The following is a 19,910-nucleotide window of genomic DNA, read 5'->3' on the forward strand; positions in this document are numbered from 1 at the left end:
TGGGAGAAGTAATATAATCGTCGTGGACCCCACGGACCGACCAGGGAATCTTTATCTCACACGCTTCACAAGGGGCGGCAGTCTCTCACAAGGGCCGTAGTTGGGGAGCACGCCCTCGTGTTCTAAAAATCGCAAATCCTTGAGCCCTCTATTATGTTTTTATTTCGTGGCAAATCGCTAATCATGATGATGGCCTCTTCATTAAATCCTTGCTATTCCTGATAATCTCTTTTTTAAGCTCTTCATTTCATGATCGTGTCCCCCGCAGAGGGACTGTGACGAGTCCTTCCTATGAGAAGCCCATGACCTGAGAGAGAACTCATCGGAGACGGTGGATCACTCGCCGAAAACTTTCAACAGTTTTTGCATGATTAGTCTAATTACAATCTGGGATCGTCTTCAACCTCTTGCGTTTCTTAATTCTCCTCAGAACATCATTTTTCATATGCCTGAATCGAAAGTTTGACAGCATTTGAGTTGAGTCAAGGAAGTCCACAAAGAGATAATAGAATAAGAGCTAGCCCTAGCCTACGGAGGAATTCTAAGAGACAAAGTCTGATGCAATTCGTTCCTCTTTACATCTAAGGCTCAAGGACTCCGCTTCTCTCTTCTCTGTGCGAATTATAAATTACTGTTCTACTCTTAAAAAGCTGCATATCGTTTCTGTCTTTCTTCTTACTTTGATACATTAGTCTTCTTCTGTCGGGGTCAACGACACAAAATCTTCTCCGCTATGGCACCCGATCAGAGATGGAAAAAAAAAAGCCTGGACACCTTAGGAGGACTCGTTTTAGCATTTGAATGTGATTTTGTTGTCTGATACAATAAGCTTCGCTTTAGCATAAATTAATGGACTCCCTTTAATGCATAGAAGGAACAATGTGGAATCGGAGGGGGAGGTTATGTCTCTTATATAGCTTCAGAAAGCCATGCGTAAGGTTTCCCAGATGGTCAAAAGCTAAAGAAGCCGCCATTTTCAAGGAGTATCAGGACGGTTGGTCTGAAAGAGGAGTTTCTCTTCAGATTCATTCCCAGTGGAGGAAGACGGTAAGATCGCCAGGGTAGCCTCCACTAACTAGTATAAGAAAGCGTGCCAGACCCGATTTGGGATACGGGGATTCTCTTTCATCTACCTCTGCTTCAAAGTCTCAGGAAGAACCCTAGTTTTATGCCCCCAGCACAGATTTTTATTTATATGGGAACTAGAGTCTAATAATATAAATAGCGGAGCCCTAGGTCCGGTGTGTGCCCGGCCTCAGCCATCACCTTCGCTCTCCTCGTTGCATGCATGGCGGCAGACAGGCCCGGAACACTCGTATCCTTCATACCACGCCATCCTACATCTCAGCCCTCCGTTTTGAGGCCGCCTCCAACAAACCAGATTCAAATCTTCAACCTTTGAACACCTGCTCTTTTGAGTTGTTCCATGCTTTCACGTAAAACCCCAAGACACTGCAACCAGATTAAAGAAACAACTAGCAATTAAAATATCCTCAGAGGCGGTCCTGCAACCCTAAATATTACTCTTTGACCCTCCGTCGACTACTCTATAAATCCCACCTACCAGCTTTCTTGCCTTCTCTCTTTCGGTCGTTATTGCAAATCAACATAGCAAGGAAAACGAAAAAATGGTACCCATAAGATTTCACAGCTTACTGCTTGGGCTTATGTTGGTTCTTCTTAGTCTACCTCACTCAAGTGCAAGTATCTTTCAAGGTCTCTGCTCCTAATTTCCTTTCTTGATTTTCTTTCTCTCTACTTGATGTCTTCGGAGTTCTATAACCAACCTTCTGACTTGATGATTGCAGGAGCGGCAGCGGTAGCTAGTGGAGACGGGCGTCTGTTCAATCGCAACGATGCAGTTCTTGTTAATCAGGTAAGATTGTTTTAACTTCAGTAATGATGAAAACCATCTTAGAGAATGAAATGACTTCAACTGAAAGAGGATATATGTGTTGATTACCAGAAATTTCCGCTGAAACCTGAGGCCACTACTACTGGTAGCAGAAAGCTCAAAGGATTGAGAATGGTAGAGGAGGCAGATGATCAAGTGGTGAAGGAGACGATGAAAGCTGAAGAGGGGAAGGTGAACGCTGCTTCAAAGATGTCAGGTGCAACTCCTTCTGTTGCCAAATGTGAGAATGAAAAGGAGGGGGTGCCCTTTGTAGAGCGTAAACTGAGTGTCATAGATCCTAGAAGTATTCTTCCTATGAGTATCAATGTAGGGGGTTTTCTATCGTTTAGTGCTGACTATAATGTGCCAAAACCCCACCCACCAAAGAACAACTGAGAAAAAAAGTCACCACTCAGCACAGTCCTTGCAGAGTAGCTCCAGTTTTGTTTCTTTCTTCACATCTGCTTCGTTTTTGTTATTCTATACGTGTGAAAACAAGTGAGCATAGTTAATGTAAGCATTTTGATCTTTGTATTTAAAGGAATTTGGCTTCAGAGATATTTTCTGTTCAATTTTTTCTTGCTGAACCACAACTCCCCAAATGTCCTTCGCCCAAATTACTTAAGAGCGTAAGAAATAATGGATGACTTTGAGGCAGTTTTGTGATTCTACAGATAAATTAAGAAAGAGTGTCGTAGTTCTATATGAATATTTGGTTGTTTTAATGCAGGCAAACATGGTGTTCCAGAGAAACAATTTGGATCATTAAAGGCCGCCATGGATGACAAGGTCTCTCTCTCTCTTTCTCTCTCTCTCTCTGCCTAGAATTCCCATATTTGTACCACTTGACAAACCTGACTGTAACTTCTGTTTTATACTGATGAACACAGAAAAGCAGCAACTTCTTCAAGGCAAAGACTACTACGAACTTCGTGGCCACGGAAGTTGGGAACGATCATGGAAAAGTGAAACATCCGAAGCCAAAGCCAACTTCTTTCGCTTATGGCAGCATGAGGGCCTCTTCAGCTTCCAAAGCAGAGAAAAACGAATCAGAAAAGCTTCTCAAGGCGGCCCTCGACACTCTGAACATGCTGAGCATGGACTATAACCACAAGCCTCGCCGGAAGCCACCAATCAACAATGACCAACCTCTAAGCAAAGTACATCATGTATTTAAGCCATAGATTAGAGTTACAGGGTTTAGTATAATCAAAGGGTCTCTTACATTTCGTTTCCTAGACTTAATAGGATCAGAATAGTCAAAGTAGATGCGTTTTATTTTTATTTTTTTTCCAAAGGCAAGTACAGAAGTGTTTTCCAGTTTTGAAATATGTCGGAAAATTATACTCATAAAGTAATGTTTTTTTTGGAATGTATGTCGAATTTTTCACCTCCAGTTGTTCTGGTTGACAAGGGAGCAATCTTTCTGAACTGAGCAAATGCAAATGGAGGCAATCATGAGCCCAAACCTCGCAGCCAGGCAAATTTTGGTAGAGAAAGAACCCAGACCAGGAGGAGGAGAGAGAGCTTTTAACGCTACGGAAGTGGAGTCTTTCTCACAGAAACATAATCAAACTTGCTTTTTAGTCTTGGGCGCGGAAGTCACTCTTGAGGAATCTGTCGTGAAACTTCAAAAGTGGAAAATTCTTGTCGGGATGACTCAATCCGCCATTCGAGATGGGAAGAGACAAAGAAACGACTGGTTTGCGGTTCATATCGGAACCACGTTGTTGTTGGGAGCATGGGGATTCGCTATTATGTGGAGTCGACCCGGGTCTCATGGGTGGGAATCGGTGTCGGTGGACCGAACCGGACATGATAATAGAATTCGGGCAGTTCGGTCACGGTTACCAAAATATGTGTCACATGTTTATTATGAGCCATAAGAGATATAGTTTTGGTAAAACAGATAAGAACTTCTAGACCAACCCATGCCGAAGACACCATACATGGAAGAGTGGAAGAGGGTGGTCGTCGTCAAAACCAGTTCATGGGTAGGAAGATCACCCTTGTCGTTTCATTCTGTCGCGACTCGTTTCCTATTCGGAAATAGAATCGGCTCTTTCGTTAGTGGTTCCGATAATCGGATCAATTCTTCCACGAACCAATCCAACTCCTTTACGGAACTCCCTCCGTTTGTCACGGCACGCAACGCCGCGGCACTCAACTCCCTCGCTTCGCTCCTCCATGGCCGCTCTACACCCACCGATTCCGCCAACGCCCGAGCCAACCCTGCCGCGTCAGGAACGGTCGTTGCACCTTCCCATACCCGAACCGCCACGCCCGACTCCTCCAGCAGCGTCGCGTTCAGGAACTGATCGGCTCCCATCGGCCACGCCAGAAACGACACACCGGCTACAATTCCCTCCAGCACCGAGTTCCATCCGCAGTGACTGAGAAACACGCCCACTGACCGGTGACTCAGTATCGCCACCTGCGGGGCCCAACCCTTTATGACCAATCCTCTGTCGCTCACCTCCGCCTCGAATCCAGCCGGGACTAGGCCGAAGTTTTTGGCGTCATGACCGCGGGTCGCCTCCTTTACGCACCACACGAACGCGACGCCGCTCCGTCCCAGCCCCTCCGCCACTGCTTCCATCTGCTGCCGCGACAGCACAGCCTGGCTACCAAAGCAGATGAAAATCACGGAACCTTCCTCCCGGCCTTCTAGCCACGTCATCACGTCCTCTAGCCGGACTGAGCTGGACCCTCCTCTGTCGTTGGTCTCCGTTGGCTGTAAATGTAGTGGACCGACTGCCCATACACGAGGATGACCCAGAGTCTTCCTCAGATGCTCCAGGTACTTCCCTTCCAACTCCGTGAACGAGTTCACAACGAGTCCCCAACTCGCCATGTTGGCCAACATTCCGTCTTTAATGAATTCGGATAATTCGTCCCCCTCTTTGTAGCTTCTGTACACGGTCGACAGCTGCCACCACGGATAAGTCGGGGCCCCCGGTATCTCCGGGAAGGAGACTGGATAGTCGGAGTCAGAGTTGTCGGGAAGCTTGGGCATGCGGCGCCAAAGCGAGTTGACGACAGAAATCGCGAAGGCCCCGGAAGGGGAGAAGACAAGGCGAGGGATGCCGAGATCGGCGGCAAGGTGGAGGGTCCAGCCGAGGAACATATCGGAGATGATGGCAGCGGGAGGTGTTGGGTGGGAACGGGCCCAGGAGAGGGCGGGCTGGTGAAGGTATGAGAGAGCACGCATCATGGGGCGGAAATAGGAGATGGGAAGGTCCTTGACGTTCTCGATGCCGTCGGGGATAGAAGGGTGTTTGGGGAACGGAAGGACCAATGTCTGGATGGAGGGGGAGTTGGAGAGGAGAGGGGAGAGGAGTGGGAGGTTCTTTGGGGTGATGAGGATGGTGACGAGCAGACCCCGAGAGGAAAGCTGGTGGGCATGATCAAGAAGGGGGATGAGGTGTCCCTGCGCAGGGTAAGGGATGACAAGGATGTGTGCGTCGGACATGATCGCCCCGGCGAAACTAGGGTTAAAAATGAATCAAATCAGAATTCGGAGAGAGACTGCGACGGCGGAGGGGTTGCGTCGCCTCGGCACTGAAAATCTGTGTGACAGTGTGCTACGACAGAGAATTGAACTATAGGAAATCAGGGTTCCTGTGACCGATCGGAATACACCTAGGACAGGCGGTGTACCAAATATCTAGATATTTACGGCAATCCGGTTCTTTATACTTTAGTGCGTCTCGCTGCGTGCGACGGCGACGGTCAAAGTAATCCTTAATCTAATCGGAAAAGTAATTTTGGTCAAAGTGTTCAAAATGCTCTCTCTCGTCCATCATAATCCCTTTGTAAAGCCAGTTTGTGAATTCATCAATTATGATTTTGATTTAAAAAATAATAGCTAATGTCATCCACCTCTTATGATTTTACATTGTTCAACAAATGACAAATCTTTTCTTTTTGATTATTTTCTCCTCAGAGCTCAAGATCGTCAATCCCATTGAACAAACTTTAGCTGTGTTTAATTTCACAAGTGGCGACATTTCTCCTCCTCCTTGTTGGTGAGCTTGAGGATAGCCGTCGGTGCACAGATAGAACTTCCAGCATCGAAGCATCTACTCACTATAATTTCCGCAGCCTTTGAGGTACAATGAAACATATCGTAGTATAAATGATCGTCCCTGTTTCTGCATGGTTCTGTGCCTGGAATGCACAGTGCAGGCTCGGAGCTGCTTACCGTACAACATGGCTGGTTTACGGATTTAAAACCTGGTGCAGCACACATAACAGCTCCATTAATTAACTAGTTTATGAACCAGAAACCCCCGTATTTATGAATTGTCTCAGGACGTATCGATCAAGAGGAACCTACCATAACGACTGGGATTTAGGTGGAGATCCAGGGTGAGATTGTAGCCGAGTCCAAGAGCGAAGCTCGATCCTTCAAGCTTGGATTGGAACCGATCAACGAGTTGGGCGAGTTGGTTATTGAATTCCAGAGCTAATTGATTCCAACTCTCCTTGCATGGTGCACCTCTGTGTGTCACGATCGGAATACATCCGAGCGGACCCAACCCAAACATCAGAAACCTCCTCCCTCCTAAGTTGTATATTCTCTGCAAACACAAGAAGATCAGCAGAGCAGAAGCTGCAAAGGCGAGTAGTGCGAGCAGCAGGTAGGAGATGAAGTCTTACTTGGATCTGGCCTTGTAATGTGTCTATCAGTAACTTTATGTAATCTTTTATCAGAGGGTAATTTTTGCTGCGATGGTATTCTGGTTCGTTTTGTATCCAGTTGTTAAGCAAGTCATTGCTGCCGATAGCAACTACGATAACGGATTTTGCTAAGTGGCATTGCAGTTCTTGCTTTGAGTGGAAGTTAACCGGAAGAACTTCTTCCACAGTCCTTTGGAAATGATCAATCTGTCTATCAAATGGCACACATTCGCCCTACAAGTACAGTTAAGCTCTGTTACAAGATCTGGTAAAGAATGCACCGAGTATATCAAACGAGAACAATTTTGGAAGAAATCTCACAAAGGCAGAACCGGTTTCGATGAGAATGCCAGCAGAACCGGATGCGTAATTCAAACCTGTGACAATCTTTTCTCTCTCTTCCTTGCCAAGTGACAAGAACGCAGGGGCATGAGGCAGTCGAAGCTTCTCAGCTAGCAGAAAATCACACAAAAAAGTAAAAGAGAATCAAAAGCAGGTCAACAATGGAGAATTTGGGTTCCCTATTTGGTTTCAAGACTTGAATTCACAGTTTAATTAATTATACCTACGACATCCACGAAGGTTTTGCCATTGGTGAACCTGCCAGTAGGGCCGTTGGGAAGATCAACACCGTAAGGCTTGTAATTCGCCTTGGCCTGCTTTGGATCGATGTTGAGGAGATTATTGTTGCCACTGTCAGAAAGAGAGTCTCCAAAACTGTAGATCGCCGAAACACTAGGCCCAGGATTTTCAGATTTCAGCGAGACGAACTGTAATAGAAAAACCAGAAGTCCTACAAAGACTCTGCCACCCTTCATTTTTTTCTCCACAATCAGCAGTGATAAGAACGCAGGAAGGTCTTGTTAGAGATGGTTTCAAAATTAAAATTTTAATTTATCAGTTTTAATACAAAGAAAAAAAAAATATTGAAACCAGTTGCGCTAAAACCTCGAGGCTACAGTGAAGGCGTAACATGAATATAAGAGGGATCAGCCCGGTCTATATTAAATTCTCAACACTCTCCCGCACGTTGCCATTTGTAGTTCGTGGAAACAGGTGGGAGCGAGACTCGAACTCGGGACCAACCTAGCTCTGATACCATGTTAAATTGGGTCGAAGGCCCCATCCCAAAATAACTAGCCACTCAGGAAACTTTTTTCCCAGCTAATAAACTCAAGATCTTTGTATCCACTAATCCATGTGGGACTATTTTTTAACAACTTGTTTTATTAATAGACCATCTAATGAACAAGCTTAGATTGTTTTATTAATCTCTCAATTAAATCCAAACCTACTATAACATTAAGGCTTGGGCAAACTTAAGCAAGCACAACCTCCTCTAGAGCTTGAGACATTTGGCTTGTCCTAAAAACCTATTTGATAGTTCATACTGTAATGATTACCTCTTGTTTTCCGTTGCTGGGCTGAACGCTACTACGGCGGCGATGGGACCACAACGGCGGAAGAGGTAGAGGAAAGAAAAAAATGACTTGGGAAATAGGATCGGAAGGACCCCTGATACTATATAAAGATTAAAAAATTTATTCCCCACGATCATTACGAACCATTTACATATTTATACACAAAATTATAAACTAAAAATTTCTAATTTTGGCATTGTGTTCCGTCTATGCCGGATATGTGATCCGTTGGTTCCGGGGTCTGTAGGCTTCCATTGCATTGCTGTTCACACATACTTTGGCTTGCTTTCTCTAGTTCCATTTCCTTTTCATACTTTGTGTTCCTATATTTATTTTTAATAACAACTCTCTAACCGCCATTTTCTATTCTTAATCCCATATTTTCAGAGGGTAAGACTGCTCTCTTGTGCAGTGCCTACGACAACAACGATGTGATTGCAGTCATTCACCATTGAAGGTGTTTTCATTCGAATTAAACCCAAGTAAAAAATTTTCCCCGAAAACGGAAGATATCTCTCTAGATATATCAAAATGATAAAAAGGGATTGTGTTTGGCGATTGAGATCATTGAGGTCGTGTCTGTTTAATGTACGCATCAATATGGGAAGATCATTCGATCAATCCCGTGATATGAAATAAGACGATCATCAATCCAATGTAATCCTGAGACTTCGACCCACCTTTGGTGCTTATCTGTATTCTGCTCTTATAAACTCGGATTCCTCAGAGGTGCAACCTAGGAGAAGCTCCAACGGGAAATCGGGGAGCTAATTCATTTATAGCAAAAACTCACGAATCTATGGACATTTGATCTGAAAGGTGTTCATCAAACATCCCTAAACTACATCAACTGCAACCATCTATTTGTTGGAAGCAAATGTGGACAATCAATTCAAAGAAAGAGACAGGAAGAAGAAAAACAAAAGGAGAGACAAAAGATAAACAAATTCTTTGTTATAATTGCTTGTTTATTCAAAGTTTGAGTATAAGGGTATTTATACTAATCAATAGATACATCTTATCACACTAAAAGACGCTAATCTATTGATCCCGAGTTGAAAATACATGAAATGAGATCTTTTAACCAACGATATCTTAACAAAAACTTGATACTTTGAAAGAAGATCACGATGGATGGAATATCTTTGTCTATGAGGGCAACGTGCAAGTCCTCTGGAAGTTGATAGGAGTAAGGATTAAGTTTGTACTTTGTAGTGGGCCTATTTTCACCCATTTGAGACAAACTCTGCAACTAAAAACTGAGCTCTGAGACAAACGCTGCAACTAAAATGGCTGCCTTCTTGTTCTTTAGTCCTTTTCCAACTCCATAGAATCGTCTTGTGTAATGTTTAAAAGGATCAGTTCGCTTGTGACTCTCTTGTGTACGTAATCGTAGACATATAGATAGATTATTCAGTGAAAGCAAACCACCCCAAAAGAGCACGTTTGTGTCTGGTTAAACACCTGCATCAACCGAGAAAAAAAAATCTTTACTGGGGATCTAGTCCTCTTGAATTGTGTATGTTCATGGCAGAGTTTCCCAATGGTATCTTATACACTAACAGTGTTCATTGGATAATACGTCTTCCTTAAAGATTTCTCACAACTGAAGTTTCTTTAATCCTCCTTGATGAGTACTGAAAAGCTTTGAGTGATTCAATCCACCATGAAATTCACAAGCTACCAACCATACCGAGAACATGGATTCTCTGAGATTTAAAAGCTCGGAGACTCGGCAGCTGCACAGCTAACAGAGTGCTTCTGCTTCCTTTTATTCTCCAAACATGCCTTCCGGACATGTTAGACAGCCTGTTCTGGAGAGAAACAGAAGTTTGAAGGAGAAGGAGAAGGCCAACAGGAATCCCTTGTCAAAGCACCTACTCAAGGTCTACCCAGTTGCCTTTCGTAAGAGCAATTCATCTTTGTCGCTCTCTTCTCTTTCTTTTTCTCAGAGTTCGAACGAGTCTTCGTTCGGTAGCTCCATCAATTACTGGGATAGAAAACAACCAAAGAGTGCAGTTCCTGATCAAGATGTTGTTCCAATTGAGATTAAAGGGATTTCTAAAGCTGATGTTCTGAAAGTCCACCCGGATTCAAACGATGGAGACCTGAAGAGGTGCCACTGGATTACCAAGAGCAGCGGTATGCCTCAGACCCTTCTGCTCTCCTTATTAATCTTAAAAGCTCCATTCCGTAACCAAAAACTTAAGACGCACTGGTTCAGTTTTCTCGATTAATTCGAGGTCTTTCTTAACTCTCCCACTTTATAGAAATATGGATGGATAGAACCAGACTGGACCAGTTTAAATGAAGTTTCAGAATCTTCGGTTTATTTGAACAGGACATGTAACATCTCCTCGTGAAAAGCTAATGTTTACTGTTTCCCTCTGCAAATGTACCAGATCAGGTTTACGTTTCCTTCCACGACGAACGATGGGGAGTTCCGATTTATGAAGACAGGTAATTTAATTACAACTCATGGATGCGAAGCTCATGCAGTAGACATTTACCGCAGCAGCTTTTATAATTATTGTCTAAACCCGTTTGATTAGTCTAGACGCCACAGAGATACTAATCAACTCATCAAATGATTAAAGCGTTTCAACTTAGAGAGTTGATGGGGTGGGTGATTCTCCGAATTAGTTGGTCGTCAAAGATATCGAACAACCAGAGAAACGTACCTGAAATTTTGAAAAGTCCAGATCCATACTTGATAATCAGGCCAAAAACCAGTAAATGTGTTCAGATTTTTTTTCTTTTTCTTTCACCATCGTTGACTGAAACAAAGCATCCTAAACCCAAAAACAGTTCAATGAAATCCATAACCGGATCTTACCCAATTGGAAGTCAGCGACCAATAGAGAATTATCAAATTGGTTTTTCTTTGAGTGGAAAATATGACTTTTTGCAGCCTATTGTTCGAGTTGCTTACATTGTCAGGCATGTTAATGGATCAGAACTGGACCCAAATTCTCAGCAAAAGAGACCTCTACAGGTATTTAATAAATCTCTCACCTCTTCATACTTCGATCCAGATTCCAATTTTTTTTATTTGCATGCCTTAATAACTTGAAACTGCTTCCCGCTCAATCGCAGAGAAGTTTTTGCGGGATTTGATGCCAATGTCGTTGGGAAGATGGAGGAGAAAGAGATCGCAGAGATAATTTCAAATAAGAAGCTCATGCTAGAAGAAAGCAGGGTCAGGTGCATAGTACAAAATGCTAAATGCATATTGAAGGTCAGTCCTAGCTATCTCCCAAACCAAACGTAACGAAATGCTGCTATATAGCAGATAACAGTGATTAACTCTTACTTTCGTCTCCATGAAAAAAAAAAAAAAAATTGTTGCAGACAGTGAAGGAACACAGCTCTTTCAGCAACTACATATGGGGATTTCTGAATTTCAGACCCATCATCAATCGATTCAAGTACCCAAGGAATGTTCCTCTAAGGACTCCAAAGGCAGAAGCCATAAGCAAGGATCTGCTGCGAAGAGGATTCCGGTTAGTCGGACCGGTGATCACGTATTCGTTCATGCAAGCAGCAGGGATGACTATCGACCATCTCGTAGATTGTTTTCGATTCAACGAATGCGTCAGCCTGGTGGAGATACAGTGGAACATCACTGACATGATCATGTAGTTAATTAAACCATCTTTACTTTTGGCATGGATGTGTGATTGCTGTTGTTTTTTTGCAGGTGAAAAGAAAAACTTATTTTCGAGTGGGGTGTAAAGATCAGGTCTTTATCCTTCTGTAAATGTATTAATTAAGAGATCATGTAACACGGACAGACAGTGCTGTTTATTCGATTGTGAATGGTGATCAATTAACATAATTCCTGTCCTTTCTCAGTGACATTAGACGTTGAGGAACCCAAACGGGTTGAACTCAGTAACATTAGATGTCGAGGAACCCAAACGGGTTGAACTATGATCGTCTTTGAGGTAAATAAGAGCAACTATCAACCAACTAAAGAAGGAATTGACGAAATAAACTTAAGAGTAAAAGGTAGAGTTCGAACTGAGCTTAAATAAAAATTAAACTGAGATAGAATTTTTTTGGACATGGCCACGCAGTCCAAGAGAATCTACATGGGTTTAATTATAAACAGAAAAGCTAACCCTGATGGAAGTGGGCTGTTATGTATGGGCTTTGATGGTGTAAGGGCCCATCGGTCCAGTGTTCAGGGTGTTGATTTTCCTGTAGAGCCAGCAAAAGTTGAGGCGGATTCCCTGAAGTCCCATGCACTGCATAGTTGATTTGGTTGCACCGGCACTCCATCCGGTGTTTTTAATCATGTCAATATCGCTTTGAGAAGCCTGTGAGACTCTTCATTCAAGACCAAAAAGGACAACGTACCAAATACCTTAAGGCGCATAAAAGCTTACCTGTAACAGACTTTAATACTGTACTCACACTTTATTAATATTATTAATTTTCTCAACTACCCTCCGGATCAATATCAGCTGCTTCTCACCCAACGAACTCTCATCTAATAATTGCCTAAGAATAATTTAATTCTTCGGACAAAACTGCTCCCTAATATTCCAAATTCACCTCTGCTACAAACATATCGTTCAACTTCCGCTCTTCCTTCATTGGCTGAGTCCGCTTTTCCTTTCGAACAGCGAAGGAGAGAAGAAAGCAGAAGAGAAAGCTCACTGGACAAATTGAAGAGCTTCGGCAATCCGTTAAAAAAGTAGCAGTACCGTCCGTTGGATTAGAAAGGCTCATCCCAATGTATGCTTTTCCTCAAAACCAGCGGTCGCTCTTTTTCTTTTTGAGATTTTGTTCGTTTGAACTTTTATTGGTGTTAGTGTCTCCTGGGTTATAGGTGTGTTTGTTTTGCTTTGTGTGGTTTGAACTCTGGGATTTTGTGCTTTGGAGCATCTAACGGGGCGTTCATGTGAATTACACCCTTGCAGATGAAAGGTGTTGTTCATGATACTCTTGGAATGAGAATATAATAACCCATTTGGTGTGGTTATCCGGTTAACGATTTAAATGTAATTGGAAAATATCTCTGATTACAAATACGGCGAAGGAAAGTGAGTCTGCATCAAGTATAGAGTTCAATTCTGCTTTATTATTTTCGGGACACTCGGTTTTTTATTGTCTCGTTCTTGAGAATCCTAGTGAATGTTCCGTGTTTCGAGCCAAACATCTGTCACCAGTACTGCTCCCACCTCCCTCAAAAAAGAAAGGGAGAAAACAAAGAAGAGAAAACATGTATATAGATATGCTTTCTCATAAACTGCTGATGAAACTGGAATAGTGTAGCAGAGACTTGGCCTCATGCGGATTATGCAGTTATCTGCTTGTAAATAAAGGTTACCATCGGAGACACCAGTAAAGCTAAAAGCTTTCCGGTTTAGAAGATTCAGCATGTAGATTTTGCTTTATAAAAAGTAATTTAATCTATAACAGACGACACCTGGACATCTTTCGTCTTCAGCATGTGTATAACCTTAAATATTGAGGTTTTGATGTGACCCACTTTATCAGGAAAAAGTTGACAATGAGATGGTGAAAACAAGTCTTTTAATCTTTGAAAATTTAATTTTTGTTCTTTGAAACCTGTATAAGATTCTTTACACCTTCTTTTTTTGGGTCTTCTGCAGTTTTATTGTCATACTCTTTAGGATAGTCTATGTTATAATTGATTACATGGATATCTTGATCATTGAAGCTAACCATATTTAGGATTGAAGTTCTCTTTCCTTGCTGACACTAAGCTTGATTTTCCTTTCTTTGACTTTACCAGCATGAGGCTTGAACTCACAAGGTCATGTTAACAGAACAGAATCCCATGCTTTAAGCCTGTTTTTTTTTTTTTTTTTTCCATTTTAAGATAGACTATTTAGCCATTTCAGTCATATGGTGTTGTGCAATGGACAACTGTCCCCCCTACATTCATCTATTGAATCTGTTTATTTTTTATAGCCTTCATATTTTGATTTACTTGTGATTTTTGCTAGATGTTCTCACCCTTTTTCACCAAAAGGTGGTCAGAGGATGGGGAAACAAGCTGATTTTTTAGTTGCCATTGGGATCACAGTTGGTGTGGCCATTGGAATCTCTGTGGCGGTCTTTGCTTTCATAGTTATTAGGTTCTACCGGAAGCGTATGCGGAATCCCCTTCATGCAAATGGAAATGGTATGAGCCCTTCAGCTGCTTTACCAATTCGAACCAATGGAATTGGCATAAGCATGGACTTCAGTGATTCAATATCTACTTCAGAAATCGTTCACGAGTCACAACAACAGGGAAAAACGAGTTCGCCCTGGGCTTGGTGGGGGCACCAGGATGGTGATCTATTTGCTTCTAGATCTGGGATCCCAAGATACACATACAAGTATGGATTTTCTTCCTCCTGTTTGAGTGCATATCGCCAGTACTTTTTTTTTTTTGTAAAATCAACTATATTGTAGTTAATGCTTTTCCAGGAATGTCAGGCTTAAATTGTTTATTTCCTGTTCAACCAATATGTCAAGGAATCAAGTAAAGAAAAAATCCCGTCGTCCGGTAACAGTCAGAATCTTAATCTCAAATTCTTTATTCAGCCTTGTGAGCTATTGAGCATCTTCAGATTTTAGAGTTGTTTTCAAAAATTTGGCAACAGACAAATCTGCATTTGATAAAGTTATGTCTTGGTCCATCCTAAAATGACCTAGCCAATTAAAGAGACCTCTTTCCAACAAATAAGCATAAGATCTTTCTAATCTTTCATCCATATAAGACTATTCCTAACAACTCCCCTCACATGTGGGCCCTCTTTGTGGCTCCTACATGGACAAATTTGGGTGGAGGCTCAGATAAAATTACCTTCATTGATACCATATAAATTTAGATCCAGTTCCATCCACAAATGATTAGCCAATTTAGGAGGTCTCTTCCCAATTAATAAGCATCGGATCATTCTAATCTTTGATTTATGTGGGACCATTCTTAACAGCATTAGATGTAATTGAGCAGTTTTTTGTCAAATGCCTTGTCTAGTCATAATTGCAATCTTACTCCTGTATTTATATATGATGCTTAAGATCTAAGAGCCATATTGAAATGTTTTTGCAATTGACAAATTGCATAAGATGTAATTGTGCATATGCGATATCTGAACAGATATGCATGTGTATTTATTCAATTCAATATTAGTGCATGGCTTAGTATGCAAGGAATATTCTCACCGTGTATCTGAACTTCGATTTCTTTCTTGAAGACATAGTTGGATAATGGGATAGGTTAAATTGTTTTGAAAAAAATAATAATAAAGGGGAAAAACACTGTGCATATAGCAGATTGTTTTTTGTCATATCAAGCTACGACCTATACACATTGGTGAGAGATCAGGTATGTCTCATTTCTCTCAAGCTACCCAGAATCTCTAAAATAAGGAATTCAAGAAAAAATCATTATTAATTTGGATTTCAAGAAGTTTAATCCCTAAATTGTAAGCCGATGTGAATATTTTAAGAATAACCATTTTGGAATGAGAGAAAAGTGGAAAAGAAAATTTTATAGAACTGCCTGTCTAGATTGAAAGAGAAACATTTGGAATAAGGGGAAGAAAAAAAAACAAATATTAGGAGAAACTGCAGTGTAAATTGGTATGGAACTGGTTTGGAGCATGTTGGCTTGTGCCAAACCTTTCTGGTTGAAGGCCTTTTGTGTTTCTAGTTGCTCCGGCCACCTTTTGAGTTTTCTTTGACCTTTAGAAATGTTTCTACCGTAAACATGATTAGACCAAATTATTAATACTCAATACTGACTTGTATTCAACAAGAATAATCAGCAATATTCAGCATCATTTTTCTATCATACACCTTCCGTTGTCATCTGTCAGTTTATGTGCTGGGCTATTTTTTTCTTTTTCCTTTTGAGCAACTTTGTGGTATTTGTTCATTGTTTAAGATCTTCTGTGCATATACTAACCAAATCTGCTATGGTTTTGTTAGGGATGTACAGAAAGCAACACAGAACTTTACCACTGTCTTAGGACAAGGTTCTTTTGGGCCAGTCTACAAAGCCACAATGCCTACAGGAGAAACTGTAGCTGTTAAAGTACTTGCCTCCAATTCGAAGCAAGGGGAGAAGGAATTCCAGACAGAGGTAACCTATAGTGGAGTGTCATGTAGTTCATCAGACAGATAGCTATCTTTACCTTTTATACAAACTGCATCAAGTTAACTTTTTCAATTGGAAGTCATTTATGTCTTTTATCTGCATATTGTGCAATCTCTTCTCGAAGCAACAATATATAAAACTTATTTTTTTTAACTATAATATATAAAACTTATGATAAAAAAGAAGTGTATTGGTGTGCAATCTCTTCTCGAAGCGAACAATATATAAAACTTATTTTTTTTAACTATAATATATAAAACTTATGATAAAAAAGAAGTGTATTGGGGAACCTCTAAGTAAATTTAGTGGTCTTTAAGCTAAAAGTTTAACTAGAGTTACAATCCAAAATCTTATCCACGTTATCTTTGCCGTTCTCTAATGACATGGTAGCTTTTCTTTTGCTTTTCTCTTTTTTCTTTTTTGGAAAATGACATGCTAGTTCATGGTTGTTGATTTCTCCAGGTACTTTTACTGGCTAGGCTGCATCACCGGAATCTTGTCAACTTGGTTGGTTACTGTGTTGATAAAGGTCAACGTATGCTGATCTACGAGTTTATGAGTAATGGGAACTTGGCAAACCTGCTGTATGGTAAATTAGAAGCATGAGGCACCATTGCTATTTGTCTCGCATACTATTTATGAACTCATTCTAGAAGTAAGACTAGCATGATGCATGTGATTGTTTGAAGAACAGCCACTGTAATTGACAGACTAAAAATGAACACAATGAAAATTTGCTTCTGCCATATCACCAGGATGAAATGTGGGATAGCTGAAGGCAAGTTCCAGGCTACCCTGAAGTCAACTCTTTACCAATATCTGCAAGTTTTCTGAGCTACTAAAGAAATTAAATTCCAGTTATTCTTAGGCCTATATAGTATATATTTGGCACTAATTTTTTTTTCAGTTCTTAAGACTTCAATATGCCAAAATAGAGATGTGCTGCTTCATTCGATCAATCTTTCCTTATTCACAAAACTTGTATGGATACTAAACAGTAAGTTTTCCTCAGGAGAAAACCACCACGTTCTAAGCTGGGACGAAAGACTCCAAGTTGCACATGACGTATCACATGGAATTGAGTATCTTCATGAAGGGGTATATTGCATTGCTGTGAACTCAACTGGTTTCTCAATTAAGTCAGACTAATTTACTCATTCCTTGGTAGGCTGTACCTCCAGTGATACATAGAGACCTGAAATCTGCTAACATACTCCTGGATCAAACAATGAGAGCTAAGGTAATACAATGTGCTTTTTCATACCTCTAGTACCCATTTTTTTTATCTTCGTTGTTACTGCATTAGACACTTATATGCACTCTCATTTTTTGTCCTGTATATCTGCATTTAGATACTTCTATGCACTCAAAAACCAAATGCTTCCATGAACACACTGTCCCTACAGCATTTGCTTTGATTCCTGAAGTTATAAATTGCTAGGTTATGGACAGTTACTGCATAGTATAAATTATTACAGGTCATTGCTTAGCGTATCGTGGAAATAACTAACAGTTGTGTTCTTTGTTGAGTGGGAAAAAGTCTCACTTAAAAAGTGTTATTAAAAGTTTATGCGTTATAAGGTTGAACATGGCTAGTCATTTTGAGATAGAAGTGGGCTCAATCCAATAATGGTATCAGAGCAAGTTGTCTATGTGGGCCAAAACCCTGTTTGTGCTCCCAAGTTATTTGTGTATTTTAGACTCCATAAGGTTAGAGCTAGGTTATTTTTATGTTGTGTGCTCCGTTGGGAGTTTGTAAGCAAGTTTCAAGCCCGTTATGTGTAATCTAGTACGTGAGGGGGAGTATTGAGTGGGAAAAAGTCCCACATTAACAAGTTGTAAGAAAAGTTAGTGGGTTATAAGTTTGAAAATTAGGCTTCCTAAGTAGCTAGTCATTTTGGAATAAAATAGGGCTTAATCCAACACTTTTTAAAAAAAAATTGAGCTATGATAATAAGAGTTTTTTGAGATTTTTAAATACCTTTAATATATTTGTTGACTGAACAGTGCCCTTTAGATAGATCATGTTAACCTTATGAAAAGAAAGAGTCAAGAACTCTATCAAAGATAAGTCTAGGAGGGGAATCCTTTAAAATGAGTAAAACTTAATGAAGGCAATATCCACCAAATTGTTGTTGATTGACTCAGAGTTTGATTCGAAACTGAGAGTTTTTTTTTTATTTTTGCCTATGGTTGGAAATCTGAAATTGTATATGTCGTGTTCTATTTATGATAAACGTTAACACAATCAATAATCCAGGCTGTTTATGGTCTCGACGTACGACGATCTGTATTTAGGTCTTGGTCCTGTATACAACTAATTGCATACCCTATTACTGTTTTTTGAATTGTCACTGAATCTGATTTTGTTATCAGGTTGCAGATTTTGGGTTATCCAAGGAAGAGGTACTTGATGGGAGACACTCAGGTTTGAAGGGTACATATGGCTACATAGACCCCGAATATATGTCAACCAACAGGTTTACCAAAAAGAGTGACATTTACAGTTTTGGAATCATTCTTTTTGAACTCTTGACAGCTATAAATCCGCAGCAAGGTCTATCAGACTATATTGATCTTGTAAGTCCTCTCTCATCTTGGTACGTAATGATAATTCCTTTCATGCAAATGCCAGTAAATTTTGGGAGCATTCTGTACTTAGGCACTTAATGGTGCAAAAACCAAACCAATCACCAGAAAAGCAAGTTCGAAGATTCCATATTCAAGATGAGTGCTACATATTACTCAATTAACCAGTCGGCAACTAATAGTGAACCAAGTTGCTCATTGATCGTCATTAACTGCTTGATACCTGAAAAAAGATTATTTTTCTATTGAATCCAGTTGACTGATTCTTCTTGCATCAATATATGAACAATGTGTTTTATGATTTAGGCAGCAATGAGTGCGGATGGAAAAGGAGGCTGGGATGAGATACTGGATCAAAATCTCGTTGGAAAATGTGATCTTGAAGAAGTCCAGCTTCTTGCAACTATTGCTTACAGATGCACACAGAAAGTCCCAAGAAAAAGACCATCGATAGGAGATGTATCTTTGGCCATCTCCAGAATTAGGCAGCGTCGCCTTACGAAGAGAGACACTTCTCTGTCTCTATCTTCCATTTCTTTTACAAGAGGGGAAATTCCTCATATTGTCAAGCAGATAAAGCATCAGCAAATCGAATTAAGTAGTATGGCCAGTATCAAAGAATGATAGCTGTCAAAGTTTTTACATATGAAGAGTGGCTCTTAAATGTGATGTTAAATTGACAGCGCTGAGAGGCCAAAGGGGTGGGTGTGAGTTACTGGTCCTGTACTTCAGGTGTGAAATAGCTCTGTTTAGTCTGGTTTATTTCTCCGTCAAAAGGAGTCCTCCGCATCCCCAAATCATAGGCACAGGCTTCCTCCAGAACTACATGTCTTCCTGATGTTCCAGACAAGTAAAATCCGAGTTCCAAGAATCTCCAGCAGATTATGGCCCGATCGATGTTAATTTCTGACTGAAACAGCCATTGGCTTAGCAAGAAAATTTTTCCCACATACCACCATTACTTACCTTACCAGCCTTTTTTTCTTCTTCTTTTGGATGAAAATATGACTTTCCCCCTACATACTTTCTTCTATAACCCCACCTGTTACTTAGCAAGCTTCATTACATTCCTTCTATACTTGGTTTAAAGGGAAGACACTCTGCTAACTTGACACATCCATAGAATGGGTTTGATTGCTTGTGTAGTTAATAATACTGTAATGAACTTGGTAGTTAATCAAAACGTGACCAGTTT

At 40.8% G+C, this 19,910-nt stretch overlaps 4 protein-coding genes across 7 annotated transcripts; 2 read left to right on the forward strand and 2 right to left on the reverse strand.

Moving 5' to 3' along the window:
* Positions 1 to 3,763: 3,763 nt before the first annotated feature.
* Positions 3,764 to 5,542, reverse strand: LOC137941357 (UDP-glycosyltransferase 89B2-like). Its single transcript, XM_068786722.1, has one exon. It carries the CDS (start codon positions 5,364 to 5,366, stop codon positions 3,912 to 3,914), a length of 1,455 nt encoding a protein of 484 aa, XP_068642823.1. The 5' UTR covers positions 5,367 to 5,542; the 3' UTR covers positions 3,764 to 3,911.
* Positions 5,543 to 5,888: 346 nt separating this feature from the next.
* On the reverse strand, positions 5,889 to 7,395 carry LOC137940798 (GDSL esterase/lipase 7-like). The gene is made up of 5 exons (XM_068785924.1): positions 7,143 to 7,395; positions 6,899 to 7,029; positions 6,557 to 6,811; positions 6,234 to 6,477; positions 5,889 to 6,130 (listed from the first exon to the last, which is right to left on the reverse strand). Exons 1-5 carry the CDS (start codon positions 7,393 to 7,395, stop codon positions 5,889 to 5,891), a joined length of 1,125 nt encoding a protein of 374 aa, XP_068642025.1.
* A 2,373-nt stretch (positions 7,396 to 9,768) lies between these two features.
* Positions 9,769 to 11,802, forward strand: LOC137942152 (uncharacterized). Its single transcript, XM_068787844.1, has 5 exons — positions 9,769 to 10,140; positions 10,401 to 10,458; positions 10,910 to 10,993; positions 11,095 to 11,236; positions 11,350 to 11,802. Exons 1-5 carry the CDS (start codon positions 9,783 to 9,785, stop codon positions 11,638 to 11,640), a joined length of 933 nt encoding a protein of 310 aa, XP_068643945.1. The 5' UTR covers positions 9,769 to 9,782; the 3' UTR covers positions 11,641 to 11,802.
* Positions 11,803 to 12,606: 804 nt separating this feature from the next.
* Positions 12,607 to 19,762, forward strand: LOC137941025 (calcium/calmodulin-regulated receptor-like kinase 2). 4 transcript variants are annotated; one of them, XM_068786232.1, is made up of 9 exons: positions 12,607 to 12,741; positions 13,980 to 14,158; positions 14,243 to 14,357; positions 15,958 to 16,111; positions 16,589 to 16,715; positions 17,139 to 17,224; positions 17,295 to 17,366; positions 18,503 to 18,706; positions 19,022 to 19,762. In XM_068786232.1, the coding sequence occupies exons 2-9, from the start codon at positions 14,017 to 14,019 to the stop codon at positions 19,337 to 19,339; spliced, it is 1,218 nt and encodes a 405-aa protein (XP_068642333.1). In that variant the 5' UTR covers positions 12,607 to 12,741; positions 13,980 to 14,016; the 3' UTR covers positions 19,340 to 19,762. The 4 variants fall into 4 exon arrangements, with proteins under 4 accessions (XP_068642333.1, XP_068642330.1, XP_068642332.1 ...); XM_068786229.1 differs by having other exon boundaries at positions 13,980 to 14,357; XM_068786231.1 differs by having other exon boundaries at positions 13,980 to 14,357; positions 16,589 to 16,685.
* The last annotated feature ends 148 nt before the right edge of the window (positions 19,763 to 19,910 follow it).

Source organism: Aristolochia californica, unplaced genomic scaffold (genome assembly GCF_029961685.1).
Source record: "Aristolochia californica isolate CCGP_79_NKW_82.1479 unplaced genomic scaffold, dmAriCali1.0.hap1 SCAF_9, whole genome shotgun sequence".
Taxonomy (NCBI): Eukaryota; Viridiplantae; Streptophyta; class Magnoliopsida; order Piperales; family Aristolochiaceae; genus Aristolochia; species Aristolochia californica.

Excerpts from the sequence above, each read along its gene's own strand:
- LOC137941357 (XM_068786722.1), bottom strand. The coding sequence starts at position 5,366 with ATGTCCGACGCACACATCCTTGTCATCCCTTACCCTGCGCAGGGACAC.
- LOC137940798 (XM_068785924.1), bottom strand. The coding sequence starts at position 7,395 with ATGAAGGGTGGCAGAGTCTTTGTAGGACTTCTGGTTTTTCTATTACAG. Across the intron at positions 7,030-7,142 it reads AACCTTCGTGGATGTCGTAG|CTGAGAAGCTTCGACTGCCT; the intron begins GTATAATTAATT and ends ATTTTCTGCTAG. Across the intron at positions 6,131-6,233 it reads CCTAAATCCCAGTCGTTATG|GTTTTAAATCCGTAAACCAG; the intron begins GTAGGTTCCTCT and ends GTGCTGCACCAG.
- LOC137942152 (XM_068787844.1), top strand. The coding sequence starts at position 9,783 with ATGCCTTCCGGACATGTTAGACAGCCTGTTCTGGAGAGAAACAGAAGT. Across the intron at positions 10,459-10,909 it reads GTTCCGATTTATGAAGACAG|CCTATTGTTCGAGTTGCTTA; the intron begins GTAATTTAATTA and ends GACTTTTTGCAG. Across the intron at positions 10,994-11,094 it reads AGCAAAAGAGACCTCTACAG|AGAAGTTTTTGCGGGATTTG; the intron begins GTATTTAATAAA and ends GCTCAATCGCAG.
- LOC137941025 (XM_068786229.1), top strand. The coding sequence starts at position 14,017 with ATGGGGAAACAAGCTGATTTTTTAGTTGCCATTGGGATCACAGTTGGT. Across the intron at positions 14,358-15,957 it reads ATCCCAAGATACACATACAA|GGATGTACAGAAAGCAACAC; the intron begins GTATGGATTTTC and ends TGGTTTTGTTAG. Across the intron at positions 16,716-17,138 it reads CTTGGCAAACCTGCTGTATG|GAGAAAACCACCACGTTCTA; the intron begins GTAAATTAGAAG and ends AGTTTTCCTCAG.